We start from the raw sequence: 27516 nt of genomic DNA, 5'->3' as shown, positions 1-27516 counted from the left end.
CTCCTGACCTCAGGTGATCCGCCCACCTCAAGCTTCCCAAAGTACTGGGATTACAGGCGTGAGCTATGGGCGCCCGGTCCAAAATGGCATTTGAGCTAGGGTCCAGTTTTGGTAGCTCCCACTACCTGTCATGCACAACACAGACACTAAATACCTTATTGCTTATTATGAAGCCCCGTTCTTCAGAAACGTTTTATAGCACTTTCGTTAAACCTCCTTCCTGTTCATAATGCAGTGCACTAGAGTATTTTTCCCGTACTCCACCGTTAAGTGGCCTCTTGGTAAGCCCGACTGTTTTGGGTCTCTTGGTTACTATCCCCTAATACACCCTATTAGTGTGTTGCACGAAGCGACGGGGAACCCGTTCTTCCCCAAATGATGTGCGTGGAGACACCCAATGTCCTAGCCTCTCCATTCCCAGAAACCTAAGACTCTCCCACCAAATATCCTTCCTGTCTCATCTACAGCACTGAGGTCTCAAGGTAGGGGCAAAAGCCCGCCCCAAATGGCAAATGCTCCTCCTCCGCCAAGAACCTCCAATTTCCGCTGTCCCTAGACAGAGCCTCCAACCTTCAGAAAAATGGCGAGGTAGACCCAGGCCCTTGATTCTGAAGTGACCCCTTTTCCACAGCACAGCCTTTTCACAGGTTTTTGTGGTGGAATGATTCCTCAGTGAACTGATTTACTCCCTCAAGAGTAACCAACGCTCCATTTTAGTTCTATAGGATCCCGACTCCGTGTCCCTCCGCCTCGGCCTTGCCTCCCACTGCCAACGCAGCCGTTTCTCAGAGAAATCGCCCAAGGCGCATGGCCGGGCGGTTGGGCCACCAACGGTTTTCTAACGCGAGAGGACAGCGCGGGAGGAGAGGCGGGAACGCGTAGCGACTAGCAGGGGGCGGGGTGGGGGTGGGGTGGCGGACGAAGGGCGGGGCCGACGCCAGGAAGGATCGCGAAGGAGCTGGGAAGCCCCGCCCTTTCCGTAGATATCTCTAGAAAGCCGCGCCGGACCCCGAAAACAAGGACTGCGCACGCGCGGCGGCAAGGCCCGGGCATTTTGCTGCGTCACCAGCCGCCGCCCGGCCTCACCACCCCTCGTTTGCACGCACGCACGTTCATTCTCCGTCCTCGCGCCCGTTTTCCTACACTTTCGTCTTCTCCCCGACCGGAGGAGCCGCTCTTTCCGCGCGGTGCATTCTGGGGACCGAGGTCGAGCCCGCCGCTGCCGCCGTCGCCTGAGGGAAGCCAGAAGAGGCCGCGACCGGGGAGAAAACGCGGAGTCGCCACTAGAGAGAAGTCGACTCCCTAGCAGCAGCCGCCGCCAGAGAGGCCCGCCCACCCGTTCGCCCGTCCCCTTGCCCCGTTCACAATGTGAGTGCGACACCCCGCCGAGGGAAGGTCGCCCAGAGTGAGGCCGAGGCCGCGTTGGGGGCTCCCTGGAAGCGGCCCTTGCCCTCCCTGTGCTTTTGGCCCCCTAGCCTTTCTCGCATCGGTGGTGGCAGTCGTTCCTGCCTGGGGGCGGGAGGTCCAGGATCCTTGTTCCGGTTACCGTTGGCGGGTGGAGGACATTTTTCCTCCAGATGTCTGCTTCCCCCACCCCTGAAACGTCCCTTGGCTTCCCTATGCCGGAAATCCTACTTTTTCCCTCTTTGGCTGTCTGGGCTACTCGCTTCCTTAGGTAACTTCACCTTAGGCCTTAAGCTCCCCGGAGCTGCTCGCCATGCGGCGCCGTGAAACGTGAACCCTCGTGGGTCGCCTCGGCTGCTTGGGCGCTCCGGTTCTGCTGCTTTGTGGTCCCCGGGCCAGGCCCTGAGTCGAGTGCACCTGTGGTGGGTGCCGCCAGGTGCCTGGCGGAGCTCCTGGGAGAGCCCCACGCGGGCCTAGCCGTGAGCGGCAGGTACTGCTAGGCAACTAGAGTGAAGCCATGCCCACGCCGCAACATACTTCTCTCTCCAGTGTCTGGGTTTCTTGAGTGTGGGTACTTGAAGTCCGCTTCGTAACTCCAGTCTCTTGAAAACACGGGAGGTTGCCAAAACTCAGCCGCTTCCCTGGCAGCGAGGAGGAGTTACCGTTGAGCAGGTAGTTCTGCACGTGTCTGCTTTGGAAAGACACGGACATTTTCTGTGTTCCATGTTAAACCTGAGGTGAGGTTTCACTATCCTGTAACTGTGGGATGAAATATGTATGTAATAGGCGTGTAATTAACCTACTGTTGTCCTAAAGAGTTTAAATTTGTGTTGAGATTCTATGGTAGTCTTCATTTTATGATGATAAAGGAAACCTCGGCGATTTTAACCGAGTAAGAATTCTTGGCACTGCCACGTACAGTGGGAACTGCCGGTTTTACAGGGTTTTGTTTTAGTTTTTGGGTTTTTTTTGACGGGAGGTTATTTTTTAAGGTACTAACTGCGTCCTAAAAGGTATGGAGAGCAATTAAGGGGGAACCTTTTTTTAAAAAATATTCCATTCAAAAGAGAGATGAGAGGGAGTGACTTTGTGGAAAAGTAAGAAGGGTTTGCTTGATTCAAAGTCATGATACTGACGGTGAGTATACTGGCTAGAAATCTAAAGGAATGAGTGAGGGATACACTGAAGCGAGTTTATCACTGGAAACAAGCTTCTAGAGCACAGCATGTTAGAATTTTTGAGGGATCCCCCTCCCCGAGAGTGATACGTAATCGGGGTTTTTAAAAGTTTGAATCAGGCTGGGCGCGGTGGCTCACACCTGTAATCCCAGCACTTTAAGAGGCCGAGGTGGGCGGATCACCTGAGGTCGGGAGTTCGAGACCAGCCTGACCAACATGGAGAAACCCCGTCGCTACAAAAATACAAAAAATTAGCCGGGCGTGGTGGCACATGCCTGTAATCCCAGCTACTCGGGAGGCTGAGGTAGGAGAATCGTTTGAAACAGGGAGGCAGAGGTTGCGGTGAGCCGAGATCTTGCCATTGCACTCCAGCCTGGACAAGAGTAAAACTCCGTCTCAAAAAAAAAAAAGTATATAAAATAGCTTTTGTTTTTCCCTTTGAAATCTCTCATAAGTAATGTAGAAGGGATATCAGTCTTAACCTTTCATACTCTGAAAATCTGTAAGGGAAAATTTTTGTCTGATAAGGCATTAAGCAGCTTTTAATAATAGAGCCAAACAACATATCTTTTCGTGAAAAATGTTTAAAATGGGCTCGAAGTAGAAGCACTTTCTGGAGGGCACATGAGATATCTAAATAGGTAAGGAACGGCTAAGTTAGGAAAGTAAATTTAAAAACTTGGGTGAAAAGTGTAAGGCCAGGCACGGTGGCTCACGCCTGTAATCCCAATACTTGGGAGGCTGAGGCAGGTGGATCACGAGGTCAGGAGTTAGAGACCAGCTTGGCCAATATGGTGAAACCCCGTTTCTACTAAAAATACAAAAACTAGCCGGGCGTGGTGGTGCACTCCTGTAGTCCCAGCTATTCGGGAGGCTGAGGCAGGAGAATCGCTTGAACCCAGGAGTCGAAGATTTTAGTGAGCCGAGATTGCGCCACTGTACTCCAGCCTGGGCAATAGAGGGAGACTCCATCTCAAAAAAAGTAAGTGTAGCAGTAGAGAGACAATTCCAAAAAGCAGCCTCTCTAGTTAAAAAAAAAAATGGTACCTTCATGCCGGGCGCGGCGGCTCACGCCTGTAATCCCAGCACTTTGGGAGGCCAATGCGGGCGGATCACGACGTCGTGAGATCAAGACCATCCTGGCTAACACGGTGAAACCCCGTCTTTACTAAAAATACAAAAAATTAGTCAAGCGTGGTCGCAGGCGCCTGTGGTCCCAGCTGCTGGAAGCCTGAGGCAGGAGAATGGCGTGAACCCGAGAGGTGGAGCTTGCAGGGGGGATCGCGCCTCTGCACTCCAGCCTGGGCCACACAGTGAGACTGTTTCAAAAAAAAAAAAAAAAAGCTACCTTCAAAACGAGTGATCCGGCCGGGCGCGGTGGCTGACGCCTGTAATCCCAGCACTTTGGGAGGCCGAGGCGGGCGGATCACAAGGTCAGGAGATCGAGACCACAGTGAAACCCCGTCTCTACTAAAAATACAAAAAATTAGCCGGGCGCGGTAGTGGGCGCCTGTAGTCCCAGCTACTCAGGAGGCTGAGGCAGGAGAATGGCGTGAACCCGGGAGGGGAAGCTCGCAGTGAGCCTGGGGGACACAGCCAGACTCCGTCTCAAAAAAAAAAAAAAAGTGTTTTGAAGAGACCAGCTAAAATATTATTTTAAAAATATTCAATATATTCCATTTAGTAAATTCTTCAGGGACTCTTACCAAGCTAAAGACTTAAATGAATTTACAAAATAAAAGTTGTAAGTCAGTTATTTGAGATGGAAGAAGCTTTTAATGGGTCGTCATCCAGTCTTAAGAAGAATCTGGCTGGTAAGGGCTTATTTCGTTGATAACTTGTTTTAAAAGTGTGGTGGTGTTTTTTTTTTTTTTTTTTTTTTTTTGAGACAGGGTATTGGTCTGTTGCCCAGACTGGAGTGCAGTGGCGCGATCTCAGCTCACTGCAAACGGTACCTCGTGGGCTCAAGCGATCCTCCTTGCCTCAGTGTCCGGAGTAGCTGGGACTGCAGGCAAGCACCACCGTGCCTGGCTAATAAGAAAAATATTTTTTAAGCTCTGGGAAGAGATACATTTATGCTGGGTGCCTTAAGGGCTTGGGAGTGTGTTTTCTCATTTGATTTACCTATTTGCTCTTTAGCGATTTCGTAGTTACATTTCTTTAAATCTTAGGTGTTATAAAAGTTTGTCTGATAGTTTACATAAAAGCTCTTAATTTCGAACCTATCTTGGAGAAGGCTGGGATTTTAGGACCTTCCCCCACTTAAGATTTTCTGCTTAACCTTGCCAGAGGGTGCTACTTCGCATTTTTTGAATCATTGTTGTTGGACCAATTAAAAACAGATGAAAAGTAAAATGTTTTATTTACTTTACCGATATTTTAAGTTACTGTTTTTCCTGTTTAATGTCTTGTATGTAATTAGGAAGTTGTCCAGAAACTTGCATCTCTGATTTTGGTAAAAATCTTACTTTCCCTCACTCAGCTGTGTAGGAATGAATCCCCGAAATAAAATTGTCCATCTTTAGCCTGCAAAACAAATTGTCAGAGTGAACATAATGCTATATTGTTAATTTCTATAACTTTCTGATGGTGGGTGGCCTTTGTTCAATATTGATTTCCTGTGCACTGTAACCTGGCAACTGGATTTTTAATTTTTCTTCCTGTGTTCAGTTAGACTTTAACTAGAAGGCAGTAGAAACTGGAAGTGAAAAATCTCTTGAGTGTAAGCCAGTGTTTTATTGCTAAATTAAGATTCTCCTGCCTAATTGAATTTTCTCAGTTTAAAAATCTTCTACAAGCTATATCATTTTTGGGTCTTGTGGTTAGCGATTGTCTCTTTTCAGGAAAAAAAAAAAGATTGTAAATATCAACTGTTCAGAATCAATCTAGTTGTTAAACACCTGAGATCATTGACGTGAGTTCAAAAAATAGCATATTTTGCTATGGAAATAGTGTATTGAACTTTTTACTATTTACTGTATGGATTGGCAGTGATAGTTTTTGGTTTGGGTTTGTTTTTTGAGACGGAGTCTTGCTCTGTCGCCCAGGCTGGAGTGCACTGGCGCTATCTCGGGTCACTGCAGTCTCCGCCTCCCGGGTTCAAGCAATTCTCTGCCTCAGCCTCCTGAGTAGCTGGGATTACAGGCGCCTGCCGCCATGCCCGGCTAATTTTTTTTTTTTTTTTTAAGGCAGAGTTTCTCTCTTGTTGCCCAGGCTGAAGTGCAGTGGCAAGATCTTGGCTCACCACAACCTCCGCCTCCCGGGTTAAAGTGATTCTCCTGCCTCAGCCTCCCAGGTAGCTGGGATCACAGGCATGTGCCACCATGCCTGGCTAATTTTGTATTTTTAGTAGAAATGGGATTTTTCCATGTTGGTCAGGCTGGTCTCAAGCTCCCGACCTCAGGTGACCCGCCCACCTTGGCCTCCCAAAGTGCTGGGATTACAGGCCTGTAAGCCACCGCATCTAGCCTAATTTTATGTATTTTTAGTAGAGGTGGGGTTTCACCATCTTGTCCAGGCTGGTCTCGACCTCCCATAGTGCTGGGGTTACAGGCGTGAGCTACCGCCCTAGTCGGCAATGATAGATTCTGGAATGAGGCTGCTTCCCTGCTTCCTCTGTATACCTTTGTAAAATTTTTTTTTTTTTTTTGGAGGGGGAGACTCATTCTGTTGCCCAGGCTGCAGTGCAGTGGCGTAGTCTTGGCTCACTGCAGTCTCCGCCTCCTGGGTTCAAGCGATTCTCCTGCCTCAGACTCATGAGTAGCTGGGACTACAGACATGTGCTTCTATGCCCAGCTAATTTTTTGTATTTTAGTAGAAACGCGGTTTCACCCTGTTGCCCAGACTGGTCTCAAACTCCTGAGCTCAGGCAGTCCTTCTGCCTTGGCCTGCCAAAGTGCTAGGATTACAAGTGTGAGCCACCACGCCTGGCCTTTTTTTTTTTTTTTTTTTTTTAAATAGAGACGGGGTCTTACTGTGTTGCCCAGGTTGGTGTCAAACTCCTAGGCTCAAGTGATCTTCCTCCCAGGTGCTGGGTTTACAGGTGTGAGCTGCTGCACCTGATCCTTGGTATACCTTTGAACTTGCAGTTTTCCAGGAATATTTCTTCTTTTATGAGACGCTGTCTCACTATTTTGCCCAGGCTGGAGTGCAGTGATGTCATCACTGTCTGCAGCCTCAAACTCTTGGGATCAAGCCATCCTCGTGCCTTGGCCCCTCAGTAGCTGGGACTACAGGTGTGCATCACCACACCCAGCTAACTTTATTTTTTGTAGAGATGGGAGTCTCACAATGTTGCCTAGGCTTGTCTTGTCTCGAACTCTTGGGCTCAAGCAATCTTCCCTTCTCGGCCTCCCAGAGTGCTGGAATTGGAGGCACTTGCTCGTTGATACTTTAACTTCACCTTCAGCAATATGCTCTTCTATTTTGTATTCTAAAACTGAATAAAATGTGCTGTTGTGGCTTTTCTGTGCCTCAGGTGCTCTTTCACATGAATCCACACTTCATTTGATGAAAAGTGTTTATGTCAGCTGGTAACGGTTGCTCACACATGTAATCCCAGCACTTTTGGAGGCCAGGGTGGGCAGGTCACTTGTGGTCAGGAGTTAGAGACTAGCCTGGCCAACATGGTGAAACCCTGTCTCTACCAAAAATACAAAAATTGTCTGGGCATGGTGGTGGGTGCCTGTGATCCCAGCTACTCAGGAGGCTGAGGCAGGAGAATCGCTTGGACCCAGGAGTGGGAGGTTGTCGTGAGTAGGGATTGTGCCATTGCAGTTCAGCCTGGGCAACAAGAGTGAAACTCCATCTCAAAAAAAAAAAAAATCAGTCGGGGGTGGCGGCACGCGCCTGTAGTCCCAGCTACTCGGGAGGCTGAGGCAGGAGAATTGCTTGAGCCCAGGAGGTGGAGGGCGGAGGTTGCTGTGAGCCGAGATCAGGCCACTGCACTCCAGCCTGGGCAGCAGAGTGAGGCTGTGTCTCAAAAAAAAAAAGGGGGGGCCAAAATAGGATTGGAACCCAACATTTCTGACAGAAGCCTTATTTTTTTCACTTCACAAAAAGGGACGGTAATTTATCCGGCGGTCCTTTTATTGCAAAATAAATAACCATGTCTGTATTTCCAGTTTGTTTTATTATATAATCTAAACTAGGTTCTGCATACTTGACAATATGATAATGGAATCCTGAGAATCTAAAATTTGTTATGGAGGCAGTGAGTGAGTGGTATTTGACCTTGAGTCTTTCTTGAACAAAGAAAAATTCTTTTGGCTCCTGGGGATGTTAAAAGAAGAATGCTTCAGGGTCTAAAATCAAAGCAAGGAATCAATTTTTTTAAAAAAGAGGGCTCAAAGGATGGAATGTGGAAAGTCACAGAGTTGCTTGATAGAGAAGTGCTAAGTGGGTATGCATGGTGGTTCATGCCTATAATCCCAGCACTTTGGAGGCCGCAGCAGGTGAATCACTTGAAGTCAGGAGTTCCAAGACCAGCCTAGACAACGCGGTGAAACCCCATCTCTACTAAAAATACAAAAATTAGCCAGGCATGGTGGCGCACTCCTGTAGTCCCAGCTACTTGGGAGGCTGAGGCACAAGAATCCTTGAACCTGGTGGTGGAGGTTGCAGTGAGTTGAGATCGTGCCACTGCACTACAGCCTGGATGACAGAGTGAGATTCTGACTCAAAAAAAAAAAAAAGTGCTGGCCAGGTGCGGTGGCTCACGGCAATAATCTCAGCACTTTGGGAGGCTGAGGTGGGCAGGTCACCTGATGTCAGGAGTTCGAGACCAGCCTGGCCAACCAGCATGGTGAAATCTCATCTTTACTAAAAATGTAAAACTTAGCTGGGTGTGGTGGCGCACACCTGTGATCCCAGCTACTCGGATGGCTGAGGCGAGAGAATCACTTGAACACAGGAGGCAGAGGTTACAGTGAGCCAGATTGCGCCAGTGCACTCTAGCCTGGGTGACAGAGTGGGACTTCTTCCCCAAAAAGAAAAAAAGGTGCGAAGTTTTCAATAAAACATTACGTTGAATAGCTTTCACCTTTGTATCTTAGAGTGGAAATCACCACATAAAGGAACTAACTAACCAGCACAGAGGTTCACAAGCTTTCCTGGTGTATAGTGCCCTTGGTGTCTGAGGAGTTGTGCTCTTAGGCCAAAAGGAGTAACTAGCAGTTCATTGGATGACATAGTTGTATCAAAGCAACATAAGTATATTGTCTTAACAGCCTAGGAGTTATTGGAAAAACTAATTTACACTGTTGGAAAGAATATATATAGTTTCTTATATAACCATACTTATTAATGGAATGTGTATGGCTTTTGGATACTATATAACTTCTCAAACCTTGAAATGAGTTCTGTCATCTCACTTCTTGTTCCCCATTGGTGGTTTTTTTGTTTGTTTGTTTTTTTGGTGGGGTGGGTATGAGTACCTGTGTTTTTTTGTTTGTTTTTTAATTACAGCAACCACCAGAAATTCAGTTTTGAGAAGATGAAACTTTTTTTTTTTTTTTTTTTTTTTTTTTGAGACGGAGTCTCGCTCTGCCGCCCAGGCTGGAGTGCAGTGGCCGGATCTCTGCTCACTGCAAGCTCCGCCTCCCGGGTTCACGCCATTCTCCTGCCTCAGCCTTCCAAGTAGCTGGGACTACAGGCGCCCGCCACCGCGCCCGGCTAGTTTTTTGTATTTTTTTTTTTTTTTTTTTTTTTTTTTTTTTTTGAGACGGAGTCTCGCGCTGTCGCCCAGGCTGGAGTGCAGTGACCGGATCTCAGCTCACTGCAAGCTCCGCCTCCCGGGTTCACGCCATTCTCCGGCCTCAGCCTCCCGAGTAGCTGGGACTACAGGCGCTGCCACCTCGCCCGGCTATTTTTTGTATTTCTTAGTAGAGACGGGGTTTCACCGTGTTAGCCAGGATGGTCTCGATCTCCTGACCTCGTGATCCGCCCATCTCGGCCTCCCAAAGTGCTGGGATTACAGGCTTGAGCCACCGCGCCCGGCTAGTTTTTTGTATTTTTTAGTAGAGACGGGGTTTCACCATGTTAGCCAGGATGGTCTCGATCTCCTGACCTCGTGATCCGCCCATCTCGGCCTCCCAAAGTGCTGGGATTACAGGCGAGAAGATGAAACTTAATGGAGGGATTTGCAGTACAAGCTCATTGAAATTGAACAGCCTCAAACTAATAGTTTTTTTGGTGTCTTGGCTATTGTTGAGTATAACTGAATTATTCTGAAATTTAAAATATCCCAAGGTAGTTGTGAATTCCTCCATGAGGCCCTGATATATCTTGGCGCATGATTGGTAGCCACAGGACTAGCAGGTTTATTCAGATCACTTTTTCAGAAAGTTTTATAGTACTACAGCTGATTACAGAAGATCTGAAATGTCTTACGGTTTCCCTGGGCAATGAGTATGTGTGAGACAGAGCTTGGCATCAGACGTTTATAGGCAGGGTGTTTGATACCTAAGAAGGGAAAACCGTTTATGAACTCCGGAACTACTTTTTTCCTTTCCGTAGTAGAACTTTGATGTCTTATTCCTCACATATTACAAATAGGTATTTTTTGTTTTATTTATTTTTGAGACGGAGTCTGGCTCTGTCGCCCAGGTTGGATTGCAGTGGCGTGATCTTGGCTCACTGCAGCTTCTGCCTCCTGGGTTCAAGCAGTTCTCTTGCCTCAGTCCCCTGAGTAGCTGAGATTACAGGCACCCACCACCAAGCTCGGCTAATTTTTGTATTTTTTTTAGTAGAGTCAGATTTTCACCATGTTGGCCAGGCTGGTCTCGAACTCCTGACCTCAGGCGATCCACCTGCCTCGGCCTCCCAAAGTGCTGGAATTACAGGCGTGAGCCACCACACCCAGCCTGTTTTGTTTTTTATAGTAAAACGTACATTGCACATAGTAAAACTATCAAGTGGATTAAAATAACTGAGGCATTTTTCCTAGCAAATTGTTTCCATCTAGCTTTCCTGGTGCATCAATTTTTTGTAGTGGAGTGCTTGCAGTGTTTTATAAATTAGAGTTAAAACACCAGTTTAATACTAACATATTAAAATTATGGTATTTAGGAACAACTACGGTCTCTGTCCTTTTAAGGCTGACAAAGAGACCTTTCAGACAGGACTATAGAGGATTTTAGGTTATGTAAAATTTAATTGCTTGGATTGGTGTATGTAGCCCTTCTATTGAGCTGAGACATGCTTGTCAGATCAGCATGGAATAGGCTGGGCACTGTGCCTCTTGCCTGAAATCCCAGCACTTTAGGAGGCCAAGGTGAGAGTATCATTTTGGGCCAGGAATTCAAGACCAGCCTGGGCAACACTGGGAGACTACATCTCTGCCAAAAAGAAAAAAATCACTGGCCATGGTGACACATGCCTGTAGTCCTAGCTAACTGGGGATACTGAGGTGGGAGAATTGCTAGAGACAAGGAGTTTGAGGTTATAGTGAGCAAGGTTGTACCACTGCACTCCAGCCTGAGCCACAGAGCAAGACCCTGACTTAGAAAGAGAAGCATGGAGACCAGTAGTGATGGCTCACATCTAATCCCAGCATTTTGGGGAGCCCAGGGCTGGCAGATCACTGGAGGCCAGGAGTTCAAACCAACCATGCCAACATGGCAAAACCCTGTCTCTACTAAAGATACAAAAATTAGTTGGGCATGGTGGCGCACCTGTAATCCCAGCTAGTTGGAAGGCTGAGGCACAAGAATTGCTTGAACCCAGAAGGCGGAGGCTGCAGTGAGCCGAGACGTGCCACTGCTGCACCCCACCCTAGGCAACAGAGCGAGACAGCCTCAAAAAAAAGCATGAATGTCCACCTGTGGGGTTTATTGTTTTGCTTTAAGTAGTAGATTATTTACATAATATATGCAGAGGTGGAAATTTTGCATCTGTAGGTATATTACTATTAAAATGAATGAACAGTCTTACACAGTGGTTATGAGTTTAGCCAGTGTTAGCAGAAAGGCTAGATATAAATGCAGTATAATTAGTTTAGAAGCTAGAGTTAAAGCTCAGCTCAACCCCTTCACCATATGTTTTGGGTTTGTTTGTTTAGACAGAGTCTCACTGTGTCACCCAGGCTGGAGAATGGTGGTGTGATCTCGGCTCACCGCAACCTCTGCCTCCCGGGTTAAAGCAGTTCTTCTGCTTTAGCCTCCCGAGTAGCTGGGATTACAGGCGCCCACCACCATGCCTGGCTAATATTTGTATTTTTAGTAGAGATGAGGTTTCACCATGTTGGCAAGGCTGCTGTTGAACTCCTGACCTCAGGTGATCCACCGGCCTTGGCCTCCCAAAGTGCTGGGATTACGGGCGTGGTCCACCACGCCCAGCCCTCTCCATTTGTTAATAGGAGAAAAAGAGATGGTGTAAGGCAAAAGGAGACTTCATAAACGTTGACTTTCAATGTTTGTTTTGTTTGTTTGTTTGTTTGTTTGCTTATTTATTTTTGAGAAAGTCTTGGCCCTGTTGCCCAGGCCGGAGTGCAGTGGCGCCGCCATAGCTCACTGCAATCTTCATTTCCTAGGTTCAGGTGATCCTCCTGCCTCAGCCTCACAACGAGTAGGTGAGACTACAGGCATGTGCCAACACACCTAGCTAATGTTTTTACATTTTTAGTAAGGATGGGGTTTTGCCATATTGGCCAGGCTGGTCAGAAACTTGGCCTCAAGCAACCTGCCCACCTCAGTCTCCCAAAGTGTTGGGATTATAGGTGTGAGTCACTGCAACCAACCCAATCTTCCTTCCTCCCTCTTCCCCCCTTCCCCCCACTTCCTCCCCCTTCCCCCCACTTCCTCCCTCTTCCCCCCTCCCTCCCTCCCTCCCTTCCTCCCTCCCTTCCTTCCTTCCTTCCTTCCTCCCTTCCTCCCTTCCTCCCTTCCTCCCTTCCTCCATCCCTTCCTTCCTTCCGTTCTTATCTGTCTGTCTTTCTCTCTTGACGGAGTTTCACTGTTGCTGCCCTGGCTGGATTGCAATGGCATGATCTTGCCTCACTGCAACCCCTGCTTCCCAGGTTCAAGCAATTATCTTGCCTTAGCCTCCCAAGTAGTTGGGATTACAGGCATGTGCCATCAGGCCTAGCAATTTTTTTTTTTTTTTCTTTTTTCTTTTAAGTAGAGATGGGGTTTCACTGTGTTGGTCAGGCTGGTCTCGAACTTCTGACCTCAGGTGATCCTCCAGCTTCGGCCTCCCAAAGTGCTGGGATTACAGGCGTGAGCCACCACGCCTGGCACAGTTCTCCTTTCAAATGAGGGAACATGTATGTGTTTATTCCTGATTCAGGGTAAGTGTAGGGCACCCTCCACCCACTTGTAGTTTTGGGGGGTTTTTTGTTTGTTTTTTGTTTTCGTGGGTTTTTTTTTTTTTTTTTTGAGACCAGTTCTTGCTCTGTCATTCAGGCTGGAGTGCTGTGGCGTGATTTCAGCTTACACAGCCTTGACTTCACAGGCTCAGGTGATCCTCCCACCTCAGTCGCCATGGTAGCTGGAACCACAGATACATGCTACCACACCCACGTTAATTTTTTTTTTTTTTTTTTTTGAGACGGAGTCTCGCTCTGTCACCCAGGCTGGAGTGCAGTGGCCGGATCTCAGCTCACTGCAAGCTCCGCCTCCTCGGTTTACGCCATTCTCCTGCCTCAGCCTCCCGAGTAGCTGGGACTACAGGCGCCCGCCACCTCGCCTGGCTAGTTTTTGTATTTTTTAGTAGAGATGGGGTTTCACTGTGTTAACCAGGATGGTCTCGATCTCCTGACCTCGTGATCCGCCCGTCTCGGCCTCCCAAAGTGCTGGGATTACAGGCTTGAGCCACCGCGCCCGGCCTATGTTATTTTTTGTAGAGATGGGGTCTTGCCATGTTGCCCAGGCTGGTCTCAAACTCTTGAACTCAGGTAATGCATCCACCCTGACCTCCCAAAGTGCTGGGATTACAGGTGTGAGTCACCATGCCCGGCCCCCCATTTGTAGTTGTGTTTTGTTTTTTGTTTTTGTTTTTTTGGGGTTTTTTTGGACACAGTTTTTGCTCTTATTGTCCAGACTGGAGTGCAATGGCTTGATCTCGGCTCACTGCAACCTCCGCCTCCCAGGTTCAAGTGATTCTCCTATCTCCGCTCCCGAATAGCTGGTATTACAGGCATGCGCCACCTCGCCTGGCTCATTTTGTGTTTTTAGTAGAGATGGGGTTTCTCCATGTTGGTCAAGCAGGTCTCAAACTCCCAACGTCAGGTGATCCACCAGCCTTGGCCTCACAAAGTGCTGGGATTACGGCCATGAGTCACTGCGCCTGGTCTGCAGTTTTGTGTTTTGTTTTGAGACGGAGTTTCACTCTTATTGTCCAGGCTGGAATGCAGTGGCGTGATCTCAGCTCACTGCAAACTCCGCCTCCTGGGTTCACGCCTTTCTCCTGCCTCAGCCTCCCGAGTAACTGGAATTACAGGGGCCCGCCACCACGCCAAGCTAATTTTTTGTATTTTTAGTAGAGATAGGGTTTCATCGTGTTTGCCAGGCTGGTCTCGAACTCCTGACCTTAGGTGATCCACCCACCTTGGCCTCCCAGAGTGCTGGGAATTACAGGCGTGAGCCACCGCACTCGACCCTGTTTGTAGTTTTAATGTGTTAGCCAACTTTGTATAAAGGGTCAGCCAGTAAATATTAGGCTTTGCAGGCCACAAATATCTCTCATTCACATTCTTCTTCTTTTTTTTTTTTTTTGGTCTCATTCTGTTGCCTAGGCTGGAGTGCAGTGGTGTAATCTTGGCTCATTGCAATCTCTGCCTCCCGGGTTTGTTTTTTTTGTTTTGTTTTGTTTTTTAATATTTTAAAAATGTAGGAATCATTTTTGGCTCATGGCCTAACCACAAGTTTTGATAATTTAAATTTGTTTTATTATCTGGGACGTGATTATAAGCTTGCTAAGGCTTTTTTCCTTTTTGAGACAGAGTCTCGCTCTGTCACCCAGACTGGAGTGCAGTGGTGTGATCTTGGCTCACTGCAACCTCCACCTCCTGACTTCAGCTGATTGGCCTGCCTCAGCCTCCCAAATAGCTGGGACTACAGGCGCATGTGACCACACCCGGCTAATTTAGTATTTTTAGTAGAGACGGGGTTTCACCATATTGGCCAGGCTGGTCTCGAACTCCTGACCTCGTGATCCACCTGCCTCTGCCTCCGAAAGTGCTGGGATTACAGGCATGAGCCACCATGCTGGCCCTCCCTGTACCCCCCCCCCCCACCCTTTTTCTTTTTTTTTTTTTTTGGAGACAGAATTTCACTCTTGTTGCCCAGGCTGGAGTGCAATGGCACGATCTTAGCTCACTGAAACCTCCACTTCCCAGGTTCAAGCGATTCTCCTGACTCAGCTTCTTAAGCTGAGATTACAGGCATGCACCACCACACCCGGCTAATTTTTTTTTTTTTTTTTGAGATGGAGTCTCGCTCTGCCGCCCAGGCTGTAGTGCAGTGGTTTGATTTCGGCTCCCTGCAAGCTCTGCCTCCCGGGTTCATGCCTTTCTCCTGCCTCAGCCTCCCATGTAGCTGCGACTTAAGGCGCTTACCGCCACGCCCGGCTACTTTTTTATGATTTTAGTAGAGATGGGGTTTCTTCATGTTGGTGAGGCTGGTCTTGAATTCTGGACCTCAGCCTGCTAAGGCTTTTATAAGAAAGTATCACACACTGGGTGGCTTAAACAGCAGAAATTTATTTCCTCACATTTCCAGGAGGCTGAAAATCCAAGGCGAAGGTGTCAGCAGGCCCTTCCTTGTTTCCTTGGTTTGCAGATAGCTATTTTCTTTCTTCCCTCTGTGTTAATCTCTTCGTATAGAAGGACAACAGTCATTGGATTAGGGTCTATCCTAAGACCTCATATTTACTTAATTGTAACTTAAAGATGCTATTTCCAAATATAATCACATTCTTAAGGTGTACTGGGGGTTAGGACTTCAATGTATTAATTTTGAGGAAACTGATAAAATTCTAGATTGCTTAATTTGAGGAAAGGAGATTCATTCTCCTGGTTTTAGTGAACTTAAAAAGTAAAGCTCTGATGTACCAGTTTTTTTTGTTGTTGTTTTGGGACAAGAGTCTCTGTCGCCCAGTTGGGAATGCAGTGGCATGATCTCAGCTCACTGCAACCTCCACCTCCCGGATTCAAGTTATTCTTGTACCTCAGTCCCAACCCTCAAGTATCTGGGACTACAGGCCGCATAACCATGCCCAGCTAATTTTATTTATTTATTTATTTATTTTGTATTTTTAGTAGAGTCGGGGTTTTGCTATGCTGGCCAGGCTGGTCTCTAGCTCTCCTGGCCTCAAGTGATCCACCTGCCTTGGCCTCCCAAAGTGCTGGGATTACAGGTGTGAGCCACTGCACCCAGCCAAGTAACATAATTTTTGATAGGACTAGATAAATGGCTAACACTACTAAGCATTGTTTGGTTTTTGAATCCTTCCTACTATGAAATTGAAATCATTCTGAAACTAAATCTTGTTAGACCCTTAGGTTTTAACTTGGAATGTAGCTGTTAGGGTAAAAATGTAGTTTTTGTTTAAAATTGTAATGAACTGCCCTGAAATAATGCTATAATAGTGTCGAAGGTTAGTATGTAAATGTTTAATTAATGAATTCCAGCTTGACTTTCCCTACTTTAATCCTTTTGTAGGCAGCCTGCTTCTGCAAAGTGGTACGATCGAAGGGACTATGTCTTCATTGAATTTTGTGTTGAAGACAGTAAGGATGTTAATGTAAATTTTGAAAAATCCAAACTTACATTCAGGTAAGTTAAGCTTTTTATCCAGTGATGTAAAATAGTAATTCACACAACTGAATAACTTCGCTTGTCTTTTCGTTGAAGATATTATTAATCTTTGTCTCTTTGAAGAGGCTTAATTCTTTCTTTATTATTTTATACAGTTGTCTCGGAGGAAGTGATAATTTTAAGCATTTAAATGAAATTGATCTTTTTCACTGTATTGATCCAAATGTAAGTAGTCTTGATGCTTTAATCCAGATTTAAGTTGTGAGGAAACAGACATACCAAGTATTCTTTTTAGCAATAAGCATTAGCTCTGTTTTTCTTAACAGTGAGGTAGACTAGGTATATTTACATTTTGTAGAATATTTCCTCCAAAATTGGTTTCTGCATACTTTTTGTTTTTGCTATCACTGTTTGGGCTTAGAGAAGTATCCTTGGGGCTTGTTTTATCTTTTTTTGTTTGTTTTGTTTGTTTTTTGTTTTTTGAGAAGGAGTCTCTGTCGCCCAGGCTGGAGTGCAGTGGCCAGATCTCAGCTCACTGCAAGCTCCGCTTCCCGGGTTTATGCCATTCTCCTGCCTCAGCCTCCCGAGTAGCTGGGACTACAGGCGCCCGCCACCTCACCCGGCTAGTTTTTTTGTATTTTTTAGTAGAGACGGGGTTTCACCGTGTTAGCCAGGATGGTCTCAATCTCCTGACCTTGTGATCCGCCCATCTCGGCCTCCTGAAGTGCTGGGATTGCAGGCTTGTTTTTTGTTTTTGTTTTTTGAGACTACTGCAGTGCAATGGTGCAATCCTGGCTCACTGTAACCTCTGCCTCCTAGGTTCAAGGGATTTTCCTGCCTCAGCCTCTGGAGCAGCTGGGATTACAGGCCCATGCCACCACACCTGGCTAATTTTTGTGTTTTTAGTAAAGACCATGTTGGTTAGGCTGGTCTCAAACTCCTGACCTCAGGTGTTCGCCTGCCTTGGCCTCCCAAAGTGCTAGGATTACAGGCATGAGCCACCGCCCGTGGCCGAGGCTTCCTTTATCTGAGAATAGAATTTTTTTTTTTTTTTTTTTTTTTTTTGAGACGGAGTCTCACTCTGTCGCCCAGGCTGAAGTGCAGTGGCCGGATCTCAGCTCACTGCAAGCTCTGCCTCCCGAGTTCACGCCATTGTCCTGCCGCAGCCTCCCAAGTAGCTGGGACTACAGGCGCCTGCCACCTTGCCTGGCTAGTTTTTTGTATTTTTCAGTAGAGACGGGGTTTCACCGTGTTAGCCAGGATGGTCTCGATCTGCTGACCTCGTGATCCACCCGTCTCGGCCTCCCAAAGTGCTGGGATTACAGGCTTGAGCCACCATGCTGGCCCAAGAATAGAATATTTAAACCATTCTGTGGCTATATCATTTTTAGTTAAAGTTTTTAAGGTTTTATTCTGTTTACCATGTGCAGGAAAGAAAAAAGTGGTATCAGGTTAAACGTGAAACTTTGTTGTAGTACAGGTTATTTCAGTAGGAAATACAAGGGAAAAAATAAAATTTTTTAAAAATGACAGTTATAGTGGTTTGGGGCAGTTGGATGATTTGAAGTTTTTAGTAGTCAAGGGCATGTTTCTTTCAGAGTCCAGAGAAAATTTAGGTAAAGAAATGAACAAGGTGAGAAATGACAAGCTACTTTCTGTCATGTAGCGATACTGGAAAGATAAATGGTATGATGGTCCTTTTGTTTTTAGGATTCCAAGCATAAAAGAACGGACAGATCAATTTTATGTTGTTTACGAAAAGGAGAATCTGGCCAGTCATGGCCAAGGTTAACAAAAGAAAGGGCAAAGGTAGGTTTCGTTTTCCTTTTTTGAAAAGTTTGATATTTTTATTGTAGGTAATAAAAGATACACTTATTTGATGTAAGGAATATACTGCTGTGTTTTTGTTTCACAGCGAAGTATAAAGCCTCATGTTCATGGTTTTTGTCTACTCAGTTTTAACTTAATACGAAGTGTGATGAGAGTATCAGTTATTAACTGGTGTAGAATCTTTTGCACTTAAGAGATAGACTTTGCATAAATTACTCAGCTATCAAATGGGAGGGGACAAAGCTTGGTGAAAAAGTAAATTAATCAACTGAAAATAGTTCTTACTAGTAAATTTGTTTTCAAAAGGTATGTTTAACAATTTTCAGTGTTTTTTTTTCAAAACCAGGGTCTCTCTTTGTTACCCAGGCTGGAGTGCAGTGACACGATCTCGGCTCACTGCAGCCTCAGCTTCCCAGGCTCCAAGTGATCCTCCCCGCTCTGTCCCCCAAGTAGCTGGGACTGCAGGGGCATGCCACGACACCTGGCTCATTTTTGTTTTTTTTGTAGAGAAGGGGTATCACAATCTTGCTCAGATTGGTCTTGAACTTCTAGGCTCAAGCGATCTCCCCACCTCAGCTTCCCAAAGTGCTGGTACTATAGGCATGAGCCACCACACTGGCCTAATTTTTTTTTTTTTTTTTTAGATAGTCTCATGCCACTCATGCGAGAGTGCAGTGGTGTGAACATGGCTCACTGCAGCCTCCACCTGGGCTTAAGCGATCCTCCCACCCACCTCAGCTTCCCAAATAGCTAGGATTATAGGAATGTGCCACCACGCCCAGGAACTTTTTTTGTTTTTTCCCCAGATACAGGATACACTATTGCTCAGGCTGTCTCGAACTCCTGAAGGATTACACAACCAATCTTTCCACCGTGGCCGCCCAAAGTGTTGGGGTTACAGGTGTAAGCCACCCCATTTAGCTTAGTCTATTCTTTGTGTGCTAATTACATGCCCTCATAAAAATACAAAGTCGCAGTTCAAAAAATGTTGTTTTGCCAGGGACCAGTAGCCGTGTGCCTGTTGTAGTTAAAAGCGACGCTGGAGGGTGAAGTGGGAGAATTACTTGCGCCCAGTTCTGGGTTGCAATGCCATATGTCAGTCAGGTAGCCATGCTAAGTTAACATCAGTATGGTAGTGTCCCAGGAAGCGGGGACCACCAGGTTGCTTGAAGAGTTAACAAGACCCTTGATCAGAAATGGAGCTGATCAAAACTCACATTGATCAATAGTGGGATTGCACCTGTGAATGCTTGCTGCACTCCAGCCTGGACAACACAGCAAGACTTGGTCTCTTTAGAAGAAAAGAAAATGCAGTCTTAAGGTTCATGCCAAATGCAAATTAACCTAACCTTAGGGTGATGTTTGTATTGATTTATAGCTTAATTGGCTTAGTGTCGACTTCAATAATTGGAAAGACTGGGAAGATGATTCAGATGAAGACATGTCTAATTTTGATCGTTTTTCTGAGGTAAGTTCCATTAAATGGACGTCTCCCCACTTGAAGTACACAGTACCTGTCTGTAGTCAATTTAATTTGGTTTTGGGCACATATTCATGATGCGTGTTATTTTTAAGACCATTTTAATGATTTTAAAAGGAATCAGTGTTAACTGCGAAAGTTAATGTATTAAGACTAACACAGCTAGTTTGCTAATTTCCTAATTTCATCATTGGGATTTTTTTTTTTTTTTAAGCATGATTGCAGTAGTTGACTTGGATTTTGAAGCCATAAAATAAAACTATAAACTTTTGACCAGGCGCTTTGGGAGGAGGCCAGCACTTTGGGAGGCCAAGGCTGGCGGATCACGAGGTCAGGAGATCCAGACCATACTGGCCAACATGGTGAAACCCCGTCTCTACTAAAATACAAAAAAAAATAAGCTGGGCGTGGTGGCGTGTCCCTGTGGTCCCACCTACTCCTGAGGCTGAGGCATGGGAATTGCTTGAACCCTGGAGGCAGAGGTTGCAGTGAGCTGAGATCGTGCCACTGGACTCCAGTCTGGTGAAAGAGCGGGACTTGGTCTAAAAAATATAACTATAAACTTTTTTTTTTTTTTTTTTTTTTTGAGACGGAGTCTCGCGCTGTGTCACCCAGGCTGGAGTGCAGTGGCGCGATCTCGGCTCACTGCAAGCTCCGCCTCCCAGGTTCAGGCCATTCTCCTGCCTCAGCCTCCGAGTAGCTGGGACTACAGGCGCCCGCCACCACGCCCGGCTAGTTTTTTTTTGTATTTTTAGTAGAGACGGGGTTTCACCATGTTAGCCAGGATGGTCTCGATCTCCTGACCTCGTGATCCGCCCGCCTCGGCCTCCCAAAGTGCTGGGATTACAGGCTTGAGCCACCGCGCCCGGCCAACTATAAACTTTTAAACACAAGAATCATAGGCTGGGTGCGGCGGCTTATGCCTGTAATCCCAGCACTTTGGGAAGCCGAGGCGGGCGAATCACGAGGTCAGGAGTTCCAGACCAGCCTGACCAACATGGCGAAACCTCCCCTCTACTAAAAATACAAAAATTAGCTGGGTGTGGTGGCGTGTTCCTGTAATGCCAGCTACTCAGAAGGCTGAGGCAGGAGAATCGTGTGAACCCAGGAGGTGGAGGTTGCAGTAAGCCGTGATCGCTCCACTGCACTCCAGCCTGGGCGACAGAGCAAGATTCCATCTCAAAAAAAATAAATAAATAGGGCTGGGCATGTGACTCACACCTGTAATCCCAGCATTTTGGGAGGGTGAGGCAGGCGGATCACCTAAGGTTGGGAGTTCGAGACCAGCCTGACCAACATGGAGAAACCCTGTTTCTACTAAAAATACAAAATTAGCCAGGCATAGTGGTGCATGCCTGTAATTGCAGCTACTAGGGAGGCCAAGGCAGGAGAATCACTTGAACCCAGGAGGTGGAGGTTGCGGTGAGCCGAGATCGCCATTGCACTCTAGCCTGGGCAACAGGAACAAAACACTGTCTCTAAATTAATAAATAATTAAAATTACAAAAATATAGCTGGGCGTGGTAGTGCACCCCTGTAATCCCAGCTCCTCTGGAGGCTAAGGCAGAATTGCTTGAACCCAGGAGGTAGAGGTTGCAGCGAGCTGAGATCACACCACTGCACTCCAGCCTGGGCGACAGAGCAAGACTCTCTCAAAAAAAAAAAAAAAAAGAAAAAATCATGATGAAATGTTTACCATGAGGTATACAAAGAAAAAAGTTTAAGAAAGTCTGTTATCTGAGATGTCACCCAAATAACATGTTGCCATGACTGAAGAATAAATGATTCATCTCTATGTAGGCAGAATAGACTTTATCAAATGTAGTAGAATAAAACTACAGAAAGAACATTAGTGTGTAAATTGAATGCATACTCATGAAATCCATTTCTTGTTGCTATTTGAAATTTTTCATTAACTAGATTTTGTATTTTGAGACCTTAAGAGTTAAATAAAAACAGCTAAGTGTCTAGCTTTACGTATGCAACTGCTTATTTAACAATTCTCCGCACATGACTCTGGCACAGTGATTTCAACAGGAAGGGAAGATGTTCTATTCATATTATTAGTATTTTTTAATTGTACCTTACGTGTAGCAGTTGGTGCCACAGTTTACCTAGTTGTGCAAGCCATTGTGTTGCTTAGGCAGGTCTTGAACTCATGAGCTCAAGTGATCCTCCTGCCTCAGCTTCCCAAAGTGCTGGGATTACAGGCCTGAGCCACTGCCCCCAGCCTTGTAACACTGTTTTGTTTTGTTTTTGTTTTTGTTTTTCTTTTTTTTGCTATCTTTGTTGTCCAGTTTTTGTTACCTCCTGAATATCTCTTGAATATGTTCAATTTTCTCTTGCTGTTTTATCTTAAACACAGTAGCGTTGCACTTGGTACATTTAGCATTTTTCTGCCCAAAGAAACTTAAAAGTATTCAATAGTGCTTTTCAAGGTAGGGAAACTCTTTCCCAGTTATTCATTTCATTCAAGATAGATTGCCCAAAATTTTTATACTGAATCCTTTTGTGTGTGTTTAATTAATTGAGGTAAGAGCACTTCACATGAAATCTACTCTTTTTAACAGACTATTTATTTGTTGAGATGGAGTCTTACTCTGTCGCACAGGCTGGAGTGCAGTGGCTGGATCTCAGCTCACTACAAGCTCTACCTCCTGGGTTCATGCCATTCTCCTGCCTCAGCCTCCCGAGTAGCTGGGACTACAGGCGCCTGCCACCGCGCCCAGTTAATTTTCTGTATTTTTAGTAGAGATGGGGTTTCACCGTGGGTCTCAATCTCCTGACCTCGTGATCCACCCGCCTTGGCCTCCCAAAGTGCTGAGATTACAGGAGTGAGCCACCTCGCCTGGCTTTTTTTTTTTTTTTTTTTGAGGCGGAGTTGCACTCTTGTTGCCCAGGATGGAGTGCAATGGCACGATCTCAGTTCACTCCAGCCTCCACCTCCTAGGTTCAAGCAATTCTCCTGCCTCAGCGTCCCAAGTAGCTGGGATTACAGGCTCCCATCACCACGCCCGGCTAATTTTTATATTTTTAGTGGCGACAGGGTTTCACCATGTTGGCCAGGCTAGCCTCGAACTTCTGACCTCAAGTGATCTACCCGCCTTGGCCTCCCAAAGTGCTGAGATTACAGGCATGAACCACCGAACCTGACCATGCCCAGCTATCTTTTAACAGACTTTTACGTGCATGATACAGTATTGTTAACCATACGCATAATGCTGTACAGTAGGTCTCTGGAACTATGCGTTTTGTGTAACTGGAACTTCATACCTATTTAACAGTAGCAAGTCTGCATTTTCCCTTCCCTCCAACTCCTGGCAGCTACCATTCTCTCTATTTTTGTGTGTCTATCTTAGGTATCTCATATAATCTTAGGTATCTTATATAAGTGGAATCATGCAGTATTTGTCCCTGACTGGCTTATTTCACATAACATGACATGCTTCAGATTCTTCATTGTGTTTTGTCACATAAGGCAGATTTTTTTCTTTTTTTTTTTTTCTTTTTTTCTTTTTTTTTTTTATTTTTTATTTTTTTGAGACGGAGTCTCGCTCTGTCACCCAGGCTGGAGTGCAGTGGCCAGATCTCAGCTTACTGCAAGCTCCGCCTCCCGGGTTCACGCCATTCTCCTGCCTCAGCCTCCCAAGTAGCTGGGACTACAGGCGCCCGCCACCTCGCCCGGCTAGTTTTTTGTACTTTTTAGTAGAGACAGGGTTTCACCGTATTAACCAGGATGGTCTCGATCTCCTGACCTCGTGATCCGCCTGTCTCAGCCTCCCAAAGTGCTGGGATTACAGGCTTGAGCCACCGCGCCCGGCCAGATTTTTTTCTTTTAAGGCTGAATAATCCCTGCTTTTAGGATGAACACATTCCATTGTATGTTTGACTAATCTTTTTAAGGTTCCTTCCAGGCTGGGTGTGGTGGCTCACACCTGTAATCCCAGCAGTTTGGGAGGCCGAGGCGGGCGGATCACCAGGTCAGGAGATGAAGACCATCCTGGCTAACACAGTGAAACTCTTATTTACTACTAAATATACAAAAAAATTAGTCGGGCGTGGTGGCAGGTACCTGTAATCCCAGCTACTGGGAAAGGCTGAGGCAGGAGAATGGCGTGAACCCACGAGGCAGAGCTTGCAGTGAGCCGAGATCACGCCACTGCACTCCAGCTTGGGTGACTGAGTGATACTCTATCTCAAGAAAAGAAAAAAGGTCCCTTCCAATTCTAAAATCTGAGTGATCATGTATTTTTGAAATCTGATTTTTTTCCATGCATATGTGATTTTTTTCTAAAATATAAACATTACAGAAATGGTTTAGGCCAGGCACGGTGGCTCAAGCCTGTAATCCCAGCACTTTGGGAGGCCGAGACGGGCGGATCACGAGGTCAGGAGATCGAGACCATCCTGGCTAACACGGTGAAACCCCATCTCTACTAAAAAAATACAAAAAACTAGCCGGGCGTGGTGGCGGCGCCTGTAGTCCCAGCTACTTGGGAGGCTGAGGCAGGAGACTGGCGTGAACCCGGGAGGCAGAGCTTGCAGTGAGCTGAGATCTGGCCACTGCACTCCAGCCTGGGCGACAGAGCGAGACTCCGTCTCAAAAAAAAAAAAAAAAAGAAAGAAATGGTTGAAACTTGAGAAAATAAGTTTCTCATCATCTGATAATTTAGGTTTAAATCATTTATTGATTCTTCACAATATCTAAAACCTTTGCTTTTCTTTAGGGAAAATTTAGTTTTAATTTCCATATAGGTTTTTAGAATTTTGTGTAATTGCTTATAATCTTCTTTTTCCAGAAGGGAAGATGCTTACATTTATTTTGCGTTTTTCATTTGTGGATATCCGTGGCAGACCTAAGGTTTATTCTGAAGCATACAGCATTAATAATTAGGGCCTAACTTAACATCATTTTTAAAACTAATTTTTACACTTCAAATAGATGATGAACAACATGGGTGGTGATGAGGATGTAGATTTACCAGAAGTAGATGGAGCAGATGATGTAAGTCTAAAAGTTTTTTTCTGTTTGCTTTCATACTATTAAATAGTAAACAACGTATTTACAAATGGTTTTATGTAGATTCAGGATTACTACTTTTCTAAAAAAAATAAAATAAAGGGAAAAGCAATTTTTAAAATGTGCCCAATTTTGAGGAATGAGTATCTATTAGGGAACTGGTTTTGCCGTAGACCATTCCTAAATGGATCACATTTCCAAAGAATCATTGTATAGAGACATTATGTAGTAATACCTTACTCAATTATAACAGTCGGTTCAGGCCGGTCGAGGTGGCTCACGTCTGTAATCCCAGCAGGCCGAGGTGGGTGGATTACCTGAGGTCAGGAGTTCGAGACCAGCCTGGTCAACATGGTGAAGCCCTGTCTCTACAAAAATTAGCCAGGCATGATGGCAGGTGCCTGTAATCCCAGCTACTGGGGAGGCTGAGGTAGGAGAATCGCTTGAACGAGGGAGGCGGAGGTTGCAGTGAGCCAAGATCACACCATTGCACTCTAGCCTGGTCAGCAAAGCAAGGCTCCATCTCAAGGAAAAAAAAAAAAAAAAGTTTATAGGGATTATTTTGACTAAGAAAGTAAATTAAATAGGTTTTATGTCAGGATTGGTCAGAGACCGATGAAACAGATGGATATTGGGAGGCGGAGACGGGTGGATCAGAGTTTGAGGCCAGCCTGGCCAAGATAGTGAAACCCTGTCTCTACTAAAAATACAAAAATTAGCTGGACACGGTGGCGGGTGCCTGTAATCCCAGCTACTTGGGAGGCTGAGGCAGGAGAATCGCTTGAACCCGGGAGGCGGAGGTTGCAGTGAGCCAAGATCTCGCCACTGCACTCTAGCCTGGGCAACAGAGCAGGACTCCATCTCCAAAAAAAAAAAAAAAAAAAAAAAACAAACCCAAAACAAAACAGATGGACATTGTAAATCTGTAAGAGGAGGATGAGGATATAATAAACAACTATTCTCAACATCTTGTCAACCCCAGCATCCTGTTAACATCTCCCAGAAAGTTATTTAATGCTATTTAGAAAAATACATAATATTCACTCAACAGCTAGGATTAGAGTTCACTGTCTTCTGTCAATCTATTTTTCTTCATATTGATCCATGTTTTCTTTTGAATGCTGACATAGGTTAATTTAGGAATGGATTCAAAGGGTGGGCTAAACTGTCACCAAAAGGCGCACACTATTTTTTACAGGTAGATAGATCCTCTGCTGTACATCCATTCACCTTAGGTTAAACCTAGTCTTAAGTCCAATGACTAAATTTCTAGGTTTGGTATAACTACCTACCTGTGCTACTTTAGTCAAAAATAATAGCGCTTGAACTGTTCAGGTAAACTGTTCAGTTAGCAAACAAGTATGTGATCAGTTCGGTAACTTTATTTTCCCTCTTTCAGGATTCACAAGACAGTGATGATGAAAGTAAGTGTATATAAAAAGTATGTTTACACAGTGATATTTTGCATCAAAAACCAAACTCAAAATAGAGATGTTAACTTCTTTTGAAAAAAAGTAATTTTTTCTTTATGACCTTGAATAAATAACTAAAGCAGAAATGTGAATAACTTGAGATAGCAAGACAACCTATTAATTTACTGGGGAACTATATAATTCAATTTTTGGTTGCTTTTCCTTTAAGATATTAAAATTGGTAGATTATTCCCATGTACTTTATACTAATATTTTTTACAATTCTTTCAGAAATGCCAGATCTGGAGTAAGGAGTATTGTCATCACTTGGATTTTGAGAAAGAAAAATAACTTCTCTGCAAGATTTCATAATTGAGAGAATTCCTGAGTTGATAGCTCTAAAGGCAGATGCTGTATTTGCCTACTTTAACCCATTTTTCAACCTGTTTGTTTTTTAAAAGGCTTCACTAAGGGTTGATATGTACCATTGTATGGGGCAATTTTAAGTCAGCTAAGGCAATAACCTTATGCATGAACATTTCCCAGACTTTCATGAAGCTGTTGAGGTCCTAAGCAATTGATGCAGCTGTTGTGATAAATAGAAACATCTCACCTAAGTCTCCTTTTTTTCATAACATAGATACTGACATGATAGGAAGCTCTCAGCTTAGGGAAAGATAACTAAATTTTAGATTATAGAACATGGATTCAAAAGTGGCTGGAACAAATTGGCTGACACCTTACTGGTAACCTGCTGTTCTCCTGGTGTTCCTTCAGGATTGTTCCACTAAAATTTATTTTTCAAAAAATTTACTTCACATTATTCTATGTAAGTGATCACTTGTCAGTGTTCCAGGTGTATCTTAGCTAAAACTAGAGAATGCCCTAACTTAGATGGTTTTTGAAGCCTATACATTTGGTATTGTTTGACCCTTAAGCTTTTACATCTCTTAGCATGGAGGACGAAGAAAGCTGTACATTGTTGCTTGAGAGTCTGTACATTTAGACCAGATTTGTATTTGCACTGTCAAGTATGGCAAATGAGTGAAAAATGTTTAATACACTATTGGATTTTTTATTTCTTTTTTTGATTCAGCTTATACCAGGGCTGAAAACCTCAATTTATGTTCATGACAGTGGGGATTTTTTTAAATGTCTACATTCTTTCTAATAAACTGTTGGAAGACTTCTTGGCTGTCCTTTTAAGTGTCTGGCTTACTGTAATTTTTATGTATTTACCATTTACTGGAATGGAGTTATTTTTATTTGAGGAAGAATTTGGGATTATTCCTCTGTTTGAAAAAAGAGGCTTGCTGTAATGTCACAGGAAACCTTTTAAAAGTGGATCTGTAATAGAATATTGTAGATGCACTTTGCAGCAGTTGGAAAAGAAAGTGTTGTGATTTGATTGAAATAAAACTAAATGTGTTGTCCTCCT

General features: G+C 45.1%; 1 protein-coding gene across 5 annotated transcripts; it reads left to right on the top strand.

Annotated features, from left to right (window-relative positions):
• PTGES3 (prostaglandin E synthase 3) lies at positions 1-27516 on the top strand. 5 transcript variants are annotated; one of them, XM_025401349.1, is made up of 8 exons: positions 958-1368; positions 16241-16354; positions 16492-16561; positions 18047-18145; positions 19545-19634; positions 24589-24651; positions 26066-26090; positions 26370-27516. In XM_025401349.1, coding segments are annotated over exons 1-8 (483 nt in total). In that variant the 5' UTR covers positions 958-1366; the 3' UTR covers positions 26390-27516. The 5 variants fall into 5 exon arrangements, with proteins under 5 accessions (XP_025257135.1, XP_025257138.1, XP_025257134.1 ...); XM_025401350.1 differs by lacking the exon at positions 24589-24651 and having other exon boundaries at positions 1-1368; XM_025401352.1 differs by lacking the exon at positions 18047-18145.

This window comes from Theropithecus gelada, chromosome 11 (assembly GCF_003255815.1).
Source record: "Theropithecus gelada isolate Dixy chromosome 11, Tgel_1.0, whole genome shotgun sequence".
Classification (NCBI taxonomy): domain Eukaryota; kingdom Metazoa; phylum Chordata; class Mammalia; order Primates; family Cercopithecidae; genus Theropithecus; species Theropithecus gelada.
The sequence above is the reverse complement of the archived record's forward strand: the minus strand, read 5'-3'. Positions and strand labels throughout refer to the sequence as shown.